Source organism: Miscanthus floridulus, chromosome 7 (genome assembly GCF_019320115.1).
Source record: "Miscanthus floridulus cultivar M001 chromosome 7, ASM1932011v1, whole genome shotgun sequence".
NCBI classification, from domain to species: domain Eukaryota; kingdom Viridiplantae; phylum Streptophyta; class Magnoliopsida; order Poales; family Poaceae; genus Miscanthus; species Miscanthus floridulus.
In genome coordinates this window covers 47,543,147-47,554,711 of record NC_089586.1, presented here as the reverse complement: position 1 = coordinate 47,554,711, position 11,565 = coordinate 47,543,147, and the positions used below count along the sequence as shown (strand labels likewise).

At 42.0% G+C, this 11,565-nt stretch overlaps 1 protein-coding gene across 1 annotated transcript; it reads right to left on the bottom strand.

Annotated features, from left to right (window-relative positions):
* Positions 1–1,748: 1,748 nt before the first annotated feature.
* Positions 1,749–2,516, bottom strand: LOC136465469 (uncharacterized). The gene is made up of 2 exons (XM_066464188.1): positions 2,411–2,516; positions 1,749–2,296 (listed from the first exon to the last, which is right to left on the bottom strand). Exons 1-2 carry the CDS (start codon positions 2,514–2,516, stop codon positions 1,749–1,751), a joined length of 654 nt encoding a protein of 217 aa, XP_066320285.1.
* Between the last annotated feature and the right edge of the window lie 9,049 nt (positions 2,517–11,565).

The following is an 11,565-nucleotide window of genomic DNA, read 5'->3' as shown; positions in this document are numbered from 1 at the left end:
ATCACAAAACACATCAAAAGGTTTCTCGATATCAGGTTGTGCCAAAACAGGAGCTGATGTCAACAAGGTCCTTAAAGTGCAAAAAGCAGTCTCACACTCTGAAGTCCAAACAAACTTTACATCTTTTTGAAGCAACCTGGTCATGGGCTTGGCTACCTTAGAGAAATCCAGAATGAATCGACGATAATATCCAGCCAAACCAAGGAAACTTCTAACCTCATGCACTGAAGTTGGTGCTTTCCAATCCATGACTTCTTGCACCTTAGACGGATCAACCAAAATCCCTTCATCGAACAACACATGACCCAAGAAAGGTACTTTCTTAAGCCAAAACTCACATTTACTGAACTTGGAATAAAGATTATGTTCTCGTAGCCTAGATAAAACAACTCTCAGATGCTCGGCATGTTCTTCAGCATTTACGGAAAAGATCAAGATGTCATCAATGAAGACAACTACAAATTTGTCTAGTTCCTCCATGAATACAAAATTCATCAGATATATGAAGTATTGCAGGAGCATTGGTCAAGCCGAAAGACATAACAAGATACTCATATAACCCATATCTGGTGGAGAAAGTGGTCTTAGGCACATCCACCAGTCTAATTTTTATCTGATGATAACCAGATCTCAAATCAATTTTGGAGAATACCTTTGCCTTAGACAACTGATCAAACAGAATATCAATGCGAGGCAATGGGTACTTATTCTTGATTGTCACAGCATTGAGTGGACGATAATCCACACACATGCGCAATGACTTGTCCTTCTTCTTCACAAATATAGTAGGACAACTCCAGGGAGAAGCACTAGGTCAGATAAGACCTTTCTCTAATAGATCTTGTAACTAAACTTTAAGCTCTGCTAACTCATTGGGTGGCATCCTATAAGGCCTTCTAGAAATAGGTGCAGTGCCCGGCACTAACTCGATCTTGAATTCTCTATCTCGATCCGGCGGTAAACCAGGTAGATCATCAGGAAACACATTAGGAAATTCACACACTATTGGAACGTCCTCTATTCTCAGGGTCTGGAGGGCATTAGCAGTGTTGTGGAGTTCCAGGTCTCTGGGAAGTGGCACTAGGAAAGCCTCATTGCTGATAGGATCTCTCAACATAACGACCCTAGTGGAAGTATCGATGAGCACTCCATGACCGCTCATCCACTTCATCCCCAAGATTATATCTATACCTAGTCCTGGCAACACTACCAGCTCAGACGTAAACCTCTATTTCGATACTGACATCTTGCACTATCTAATTGGTAGAAATATTACTTCCAGCTGCACTAATGCAATAACTACCCGTGGATAGTGTAACTACCTTCTGATTGTATTTTGATGCAAAAACTGGACTCATAAATGAATGCGAAGCATCGGAATCCAATAGTACAACTGCTGGATGTTGATTCATAAGAAACTTACCCATAGTAACCACCTCTCCTGAGGGTATCTCAGTCATGTTGGTATAGTTAACATGCCCTTGACGAGCACCAGAATTCCCCTGCTTTTGATTGTTCTTCCGAGGATAAGGACAATTCTTGGATCAATGACCTGTCCTACCACAATTCCAGCAGGGCCGCTTCGCTGGTGGAACAAAAGAATTCCCTGGTCCGGTGGTGCCCTTTAGAAGAGGTACAGTAAATGCCTTCTTGAAACTAGTCTTTATCTGATTCTTCTTCTGTGGCGGCCGGTATCTAACAGCTATAGCCGGTGGGCGAAACTGAGTCTTCGCTACTGGAGCTTTAGCCTAAGAGGCACCTGCCTCAAAGGCCCTTTTGCGATTTTTGAAAGCAGCATAAACATTATTGTTATTCTCTTGAGTAAGAGCATCACTTATGAACTCATTGAAAGTGACACTCTTGTTGTTTCCCATGGATTTCATCAGTTTGGGACTAAGCCCTCTCTTAAAGCTCGCAATTCTCTTTGATTCTGAATCAACGAATTCTGGAGCATACCTTGCCAGATGATTGAATGCATGAAGGTATTCAGTGAGTGTCTTGGTGCCCTGCACCAGCTTCATAAACTCATTGTGCTTTATGGCCATCAACCCGGGAGGAATATAATGACTCTTGAAAGCCTCCTGGAATTGATTCCACGTGATCTGGGCATTCTCAGGTAAGGTGGACCTATAATGACGCCACCAAATACATGATGGTCCTTGTAACTGATGCGAAGCATACTCCGCCTTCATCTGCTCTGTCAACCTGAGCAAACGGAACTTATGCTCAAGCGTGTTCAGCCACTCTTCTGCCTGGAGCGACTCTTCAGCTTCCTTAAAGACTGGCGGCTTGGTATCTTGGAATTCTTTGAAATCACTAAACTGATTGGGTTCTGGTCCCTGTTGTTGATTTTGGCCCTATGCTTGATGCTAGGCCAGGGTACGCATGGCATCGCCCAACGCACGCTGACCTTCCACGAGCATGGCCAACAAATCAGACAGTGTGGGTGGTGGTGGCGGTGGAAGATCATCATCACCACTACCCCCAGCATGGCCTGAACGCAGATTGTGCGACATCTGCAGAAGTGCATTTGTGAGTAATGATGGACGATGTCAGATACATTACAGATGAGTTGTAGAATTATGTCAAATTGAACTTATTGGAGAGATTAATTTCATACAATAAATAGAGGCACAACAATTCATCCTTATAACATCGCCCATAACTTTACTCCGCACATTCTCGCGATGCATACGCTTATATGCCAAGTGTTGCCAACATCAAGCTGGACTTTTATTTAACGCTCACATCCATAGGGAGCCACATGCAAGTTCCAGAGATTGCATCCAAGCCTCTAACTGAAATTAAGTTACATGTTCCTCCAGAAGAAAGCAAAAGATGAGCACTAGTGCATTTAGCTTAGTGCTACAGCTAACTACATATCTTCATCAGTGTCAGCATCGATGACTCCAACCAAGCCACTGGGGTCTGTTGGCGTGAGGCAGGACAACCACTTCAACGTCATACCACAGCATCCTTCCTTCAGCCTCCCCTTGCATCCAAGTATAACGAGGTGGCTCCGCATATCCCACTGAATGTAGCACCCTCCACAATAGGGTTGGGGTGCCAAACACATGAAGGAATGTGCTGCACCTGGGCGGTAGTGCTGGTGCGGCCATCTGTGGTGATGTTGCAATTTGGGTGTGGGAGGATTATCTTAAAGGATGAGAAATATATAACGGAATAATTAAAGATAAGGGAGGGAGTGATGCAAAAATGTAATGGCATGAGTAAACATGATGCATGCACGTTCCGTACGTCCTCACGAATCTTAAGAAAAATTTAACATTCTAGCGACATAGACGGTGGCATACATACATTCTCTCATATACGTATCTAGTCGAGCTACATGTTGTGTTGTTAGTGTACCTGCAGACAAATTCATTGCAGCCCATCCCAACAAAGAGAGATAAGCACATAATAAAAGTAGTAAACTAAGATACTCTCCATATATACATCCCCGGATATATATACTTCGGTATCCAAAGCTACCCGACAGATATGCCCACAATTAAGTACCTTCATATGTACATGTGTGCAATATGTAAACATTCCAGTAACCATAACTAACTCTCCCCTAGACCGACAGTTGGACGGTCATGCTCTCACAACTCACACTTACCTGGGCGTAGAGGCAATTGATCCATACATTACCACCCAAGCGGATGGCATCCATACAATAGCATGCCGTATGGATGACGAAATAGAATGCAAGCAATTACCCCCCCCCCCCCCCCAAAGTCATTACTTAAATAAGCCACCTAAAAGTCCTTATTTGGGCATAGAGGATATGACCACGGGCACACTTAAGTAAAATTTAAGATTTGAACACACCTATATATAAGTAGCTATAAGTTGTCAAAACTGATTTTTGCAAACAAAAACCTTTGTTTCAAATACACATATGACATGTTTAATGTTGAATCTAGTTCTGATACTAGCTGTAACAGAACCGACCAATTTATAAGAGCACAAGTACGAAAGCAATCATCGGAGTGATCAAACCGGCATACTTGAACCCATATAAACCTGGTAGTCAACTGAAACCACGAAGGATTTCAAACCAACTTGCATACAACCAAGATCACAGTAATTCAACATAACAAGCCACATGTTACATCCATTTCACAAGTAGTTCACAAGTACCTCATACATCAAAGTTCACATAGTTATTACAAAATGAGTTCACAAATAGCGGAAGCAAAGTAGTTTGAGACCATCACACACACTTAGTTCAAATACAAGCTAGTTCCATAGTCATATCCAGCAAAAGCAGTAAGATAAGATAACATAGATGATCATGCCCATGATCTAGTCTTCATCCCCCGCAGGGTGGAGACAATACTTGCAGTAGCCGTTATAGAGCACGTCAACTACAATAAGGGGTAAATAAACCCTGAGTACGAGAAGGTACTCAGCTAGACTTACTCATCGTAAACCAGAAATAAATGACACCAAGGAGTATGCAAGGCTTTATCGGTGGATCTTGCTTGACAACCATTTTGCATAAAAGCTTTAGTGATATGAGAGCATAATTTAATTTATGAGTAAGCAGCAAGTTATCAATATTAACCTGTCAACTAGATTAGCACATGTACTAGAGCAAGCAATTGATTTAACTCCAAACATTAGTAACCATATCCGGTATAATATTATATCATCATCATCGATTTAACCATCAAGTTCCATTAAGTGCATCTATGTTGCCGCTGCTCAGTCAAGTTCTCACTATCCGGGAGAGACGGCGATTCAAATCGATTCCTATCTAGCTGGAGGGGTATTCCTAACACAAACCCAATCAACCTGATCAGTGGTTTCCACGGGTCACCTTTGGTACAACTCATAAATCGTGGGTCCGCGCAGCGCTGCACTCTCAGAGAGTCCACTCTACCAGGTGGTCAATCTCACCTTATGGACTTACGCCAATGGCTCCCCGCACATCCTTACTACCGCCAGAGTGCGCACTTTCACTTCTCGGCTTCCGGCCTGAGTTGAGCTACTCGGCTTCGCGGTCGGAACGAGTTATCCAACCAACTAAGTGATAGGCATGCGTTCAACATGACATGAGGACATACAGCGAATCGGTCCTTAACCGACATAGACGGGGATAGATCCACACCCAAGACCTCCTGGCCTTGTTGCTTCTTTATCGACATCCCGCCCGGTCACAATTCATTATTAACACATGGTTATTTTCCATGATAGCAAATATAGCCAACCGTGACCAGACATCATCCTAACTTGCAGGTGACAGGAAATCACCTGACTTTTACCGGTCTAAGCAAGGCTAAGCTTTGATTCGCTCTTGGACCTAAATAGGATTCAGGGTACGTTTACTGGACAAGGAATAGATATATATGCAACAAGTGTTTGCATCCAGTTCCTATCACTTAATGCATCACAAATAAAGATACTCAAAGTAACCATTTTCAAAATATAGGAGACTTAGAATACTCCAGGGCTTTCTTTTCAGAAAAGACAAAGGTTGGTGATCGGGACACTCAAGAACTTCTTCGTCAGCTCCTTCTTCGAGGGCCTGCACCTCCTGCTCCTGAGCTTGCTGCTGCTCCTCCGGAAGTACTTGCTCGAATTCTAGAAGCGTGACTCCCTCTGGAACACCTATTGCATGCATATGCATAGTATAAGAATCATGCATGCACAAGACATGGAAGGTGATGATGAAATGTACAGCCATGTATGAATGGACGCATGAAAGACATAATGATACAAGATTAACATCGATTTTACCGAGTAGGTGCATATCTCTTTTAGAAAACAAGGACGGCACACTCACCAAGTTCTAATAACCAAAGATAAAGTTGTTCACCTTCAGTAAGAGGTCTAGCACCTGCAACTAACAATTTATCTTAATTAGCCTAGCATCTAAATCATCACATCAACTCATATAAAGCAAACAAGTCATTCACTGCACTCAACAGTTTTTAGGCTACGAACGATAGCTACAAGTTTGATCCATAACTGGAGTTCTACAGATCCAAATACCATGATTTAAGACTTTCTGTTAAGCTTATAAAATTGTCTACAACTTTTGTTTAATCACCAAAGTCTAATTCAAACTCAAACTAGGTCACCCAGACTGATCTTGCAAAACTGTCCGTGGATTCCAAAGAGCATGTAGTTGGGAGTGCTGTCTTCCTACTGACATAACTCTCAAACTACTAGGACAAATGCCACCAAATTTTAACAGGAGATAGATACATAAGTTATCTACAATTTTTGTATTCACCACTTTCCCAGCAACCCAAATTATCCTGGTCAACTTTATAAAGTTCCCAGAACTATTCAGAAAGACACAATGCAAGAAATTAATTATTAACTTACGTTGTAAACATACCAATGGACAAAACCAACTTTACTAACTCATCACACATGTTAAAAGAACACCAGAAAACAAAGTGGCCCTTCCTAAATAAATTCTTTTCATACCTTTATTAATTTATTTAGATAATGAGGTTAATTAATAAACACATGTCCAAAGTGTACAGAAAATTCCACAAAAATTACAGTAGCTTATACATGTCTCCAATAGGCTACTACATAAACTTCACATCATTTGAACGAGTATAACATCCTACACAAAAATGACAAGGCATAAAGCCTTAAAATAGCATAAATAGGAAACCCTAGTGAAAAGTGTCAAGTAATAGATTTTATATTTTTCCTAGCATCTTTAAGTTACTAGGACATCCTCAAACAAATTTCATGGTTATTGGATTCATAAATAAATTACTAAAATGCACACAAGGATCATCCAATGATAAAAGGAAAATCTATAAATAAAAAACCATGCATGCACTGACTCTCAAATTTTTACCAGAGCTTATACTGATCAAGAAGAGCTCACCCACAAAATTTCATAAATTTTGGAGGACAGGAACTCAAGATATAATTTAAACAAGTTTGCTTGTATTTAAAAACACATTCCAAGTTTCAATTTAATTCTTCCAGAATTTCTACTACAAGTGTTCATGTTATATTTTTCCTAAATACTACACTTCACCAAGATCCTAAAAAACTAAAATCACCCAATTTGGATCTACCAATTTGGAGATATGAATTTTACAAAACAGCATCAGAAACTGCATTTAAAGCAAAACCTAAAACATTACTGACCCAGTGATAGGCGGGGCCCACAGGGTCAATGGACCCACCGGTCAGTGAGAACAGAGCAGAGGAGCGGTGGTTAACCCGCGCTTGCTCACCAGCAGCGATGTCTCCAGTGAGACCAGGGCCACCGTCGTGCTCACCACGACGAGCCGCACCCGTGGGTGCCTAGGGTTCGGTCTTTACCGACCTCTACCTACAGCGACGACATGCACGGCGGACGGCGGCGAGGCCGCGGTGGAACTGCAGCGATGGCGAGCCCCCATTGCTCCACCCAAGCTCGATATGAGCTACATGGGTTCACAGTGAAACTATCCAAGAAGAGAAAGGGGAAAGGGGGAGCCTCTAGTGCTCCGGCCACGGTGAGCTCGATCTCCGGTGAGGTCGAGTCATGGCAGCGGTGGATTCGGCGAATGTGCCATCTACTCAGCTCAATAGGCTCGACTAGAGGGTGGACAAGGTAGAGGAGATGGTGGGGAAGCTATGGGCGAGATGGAGCGAGGCGAGACGCGGTGGCGCTCGCGGGAGCTCGATGGAGCTCACGGCGGCAATGGTGCTTCACCGCGGGGAAGAAGAAATGTGGCCTCAACCATGACTCACCGGCTCAATGGCAAGGTGGACACGCTAAAGGGTACTATGGTGGCACTGTGGACTAGCTAGAGCGAGCAAGGCACGATGGCGAGGGTGCACGGCTCGATAGAGCAATGGCGACGGCGGCGGCTTTGCTTTCACGGTTCCTCAGACGCGTGCGAGAGGGAGATAGAGAACGAGGGTGAGTGGGAGGGCAGGCGGGCGTGGCCTTCTTGCGGACGACAGTGGGGCAGCGATGCTAGGACGGCTGCGGCGCATGGCGGCCACACGGCGGACGAAGTCTGAAACGGTCGACCACTGTAGCTTCCATTCAGTTAAGCCCACCGACGCTAGACAGCGAGTTTTCATCGGCCTAAAACTCCTAAACCGTGATGATCTAGCTCTTGGCATAGTTGACAAAGTTGGAGATTTAAGTGAGTTCTACAACTTTGCCAATTGGAGCTTGAGCTGGTTCGGTCTGGTTAGGGAGATACAAAGCTCCAAACAAAGATACAAGAAACTGAAAATCAGTTTTCACACTTAGGAAGTTTCTAAGTGTTGAATCCAACCCCAATTCTGACTTGTGGGACCTTTTAGAGCATGTTGTGCACATTTTCATGAGTTGGTCATAAAATAACTTTTGTTCCTTAGATAATTTGCTACAACTTTGATTTAGGTTGCTCAGACATGCAAATACTCTAAGTTGTACTTTTTAAATAGTCAAACAAAAGAGTCCTAGGGTCAATACAAGTCAAACCATTACTTGAAATCATATTTAGGCAACATGGTCAACATTAACCTTGCTCCTAATGACATTCTAAGTGTAACTAAGGTATTTTAGTTACCCACATTCATCACTTGCACTCAATCACACATGATCATAAAGCATAGATACAATGAAACTTAAAAGACAATAGCATGTTTCACATGTTTCATAGAAATGTTTCATATAGAAATGCTTATGCATGAATGAATGATGCTTATGCTATGTAATGCAAGTGCAATTATGCAAGCCTAACACCTAGGGTGTTACAGAAACCTTCATCACATTTCTTCTCAAACTTGCTCAATCTAGTGCCTTTCTTCAATATGTAGCATTTGCAACCTAAAACCTGATAGTATGCAATATTGGGCTTTCTTCCATTCAAGAGCTCATATGGTGTCTTCTCCATCATGGGATGACAATAGAGTTGGTTGCTATAGTAGCAAGTCATGTTGATTGCTTTGGCCCAAAATGAATGAAACACATTATACTCACTCAACATTGATCATGCCATGTCAATCAAGGTTCGATTCTTCGTTTCAACTAGGCCATTTGATTGAGGACTGTACTTGGCTGAGAATTGATGTCTAATCCCAAACTCATCACACAAATCATCAACTCTTATATTCTTGAATTCACTTGCATTGTCACTTCTTAATTTCTTGATGGTTGTTTCAAACTCATTGTGAATTCTCTTGATGAATGTCTTGAAGGTTGTAAACACATCACTCTTGTCAACAAGAAAGAACACCTAAGTGTATCTAGTGAAATAATCTACAATCACAAATCTATGTTTGTTTCCACCAATGCTAGTGTAAGTGGTTGGTCCAAATAAATCCATGTGCAACAACTCAAATGCCTTCGATGTACTCATCATGCTCTTCTTAGGATGTGTGTTGCCAACTTGCTTTCTGGCTTGACATGCACTACAAAGCTTATCCTTCTCAAATGTGACATCTTTCAAGCCTCTAACTAGATCATGCTTAATCATCGTGTTCGATTGTTTCATTCCAACATGACCAAGCCTTCTATGCCATAACCAACCCATGCTAGACTTAGTGAGCAAATATGTTGACAATTGAGCTTTTCTAGCATTGAAATCAACCAAGTATAGATTCTCATATATAAAACCTTTGAATATCAAGTTAGAGACATTTACACTTATGATCTCTACATCATCAACTCCAAATATGCACTTGAAACTAAGATCACAAAGTTGAGCTACCGACAATAGGTTAAAGTTCAAGCTCTCTACTAGTAGCACATTAGAAATACTCAAGTCATTGGATATTATAATCTTACCAAGCCCTTTGACTTTGCCTTTGCCGTTATCACCAAATGTTATACTATCAATCCTATTATCATCATTTGAGTTGATTGAATTGAACATTCTTGAATCACCAATCACGTGTTGTGTGCACCCACTATCAAGCACCCAATTCCTTTCTCAGGCTTTATAATTGACCTACAAAAGAAGGTCGATTCTTTTTAGGTACCCAAACTTACTTGGGTCCTTGAAGGTTAGTCACTAAGGTCTTTGGTACCCAAATGGCTTTCTTCTTTGAGCCCACAATAGGTGTACCAATGAACTTAGCCTTCACACCATTCACACCCTTGGTAAGCATGTAACAAGAATCAAAACAATTTGAGGATACATTAGCATTGATCTTGTTCTTGTTCTTTATGCAAGATTGCTCTAAGTGCCCTACTTGCTTGCATTTATTGCAAAACTGACCATTGCCCTTCACAAAGCTAGCTCTGGGAGTGACAAAGGCCGCCTTGCCTTTCTTGGGGGTATAGCCTAATCCCCTTTTGTTGAGAGAAAATCTTTGGCTACCCAAGCACTTTAGCAAGCAGGAATCTCCACCATAGGCATTGCCTAAGGAACGAGTGAGCTCATTCACCTCCTTCTTGAGGATCTCATTTTCCACCATTAGTGAGGCATCACAAGTGAAACCATCACTCAAAGGTGAAGTAGTAGTGGTGGTGCTACACGAAGGGTTAGTGGGAGCAACAATAATTGGTTTATAAAAAGATTCATCAAGAATATCACATGTTAGACCCACATCACATGACACAATCACTTGCTCCTTCTTCACTTCTTCCTCCTTGACTTGCTTGAGGAGAGAGGAGTGAGTCTTTTCAAGCTTAGAGTGAGCTTTGCCAAGCATCTCATGGTCTTCCCTTAGACTCTCATGAGAGGCATTTTGCTCATCAAAGGATTGCTCAAGCGATTTGATCTTCTTGCGCAATTCTTTGCACTCCTTTCTCTTCATCTCAAAGCAAGTGTGCACTTGCTCACATATGTCCATAAGCTCCTCCTTGGTGTACTCATCATCATCATCACTCCTACAATCATCACTTTCACAATCATCACTTTCACAATCATCATCACTCACATCACATTTTACCTTGGTAGGCTTTGCCATGAGGCATGTCGATGGAGTGTCAAAGATGGAAGGCTTGTTGTTGATGATGATGCTTACTAGTGCTTTCTTGATATATTTCTTGTCATCATCACTAGAGTCATCACTATCTAAAGAGCCATCACTATCCCATGTCACCACATAGCCTCCACCCTTCTTCTTTTGAAGGTCATCTTCTTTTCCTTTTTTCCCTTCTTGTCCTTCTTGTGCTTCTTCTCATCCTCATCATTGTCACTATTGTTGGGACAATCCGCTACAACATGATCCGAGTTCTTTCACTTGTAGCATCTCCTCACATACTCTTTTCTCTTATTGTTCTCTCTTTTCTTTCTTGCACCATTGCCCTTTTTCTTCATGAATCTTCCAAACTTGCGCACAAAGAGAGCCATGGCTTCATCATCAATGTCACTAGCATATTTATGATCACTTGATTTTTTTCTTGGACTTGACCTTGTTCTTGGATGATGAGCTAGCCTTGAATGCTACACTTTTCTTCTTCTTGTCTTCATCTTCCTTCTTGTCATCCTTGTCAACCCCCTGCATTTCCAAATGGTATGTCTCTTGTGTCATGACATCACCTAGTACTTGGTTAGGGGTGAGTTGCTTCAATCCTCCTCTAATGATGATCAATCTCAATGTCTCAAATCTAGGAGGTAAGCACATCAAGAACCGATAAGAAAC

Coding starts and splice junctions, on each gene's coding strand:
- LOC136465469 (XM_066464188.1), bottom strand. CDS start 2,516: ATGTCGCACAATCTGCGTTCAGGCCATGCTGGGGGTAGTGGTGATGAT. Junction 2,297..2,410: donor GTTGGCCATGCTCGTGGAAG/GTCAGCGTGCGT, acceptor AAGAATTCCAAG/ATACCAAGCCGCCAGTCTTT.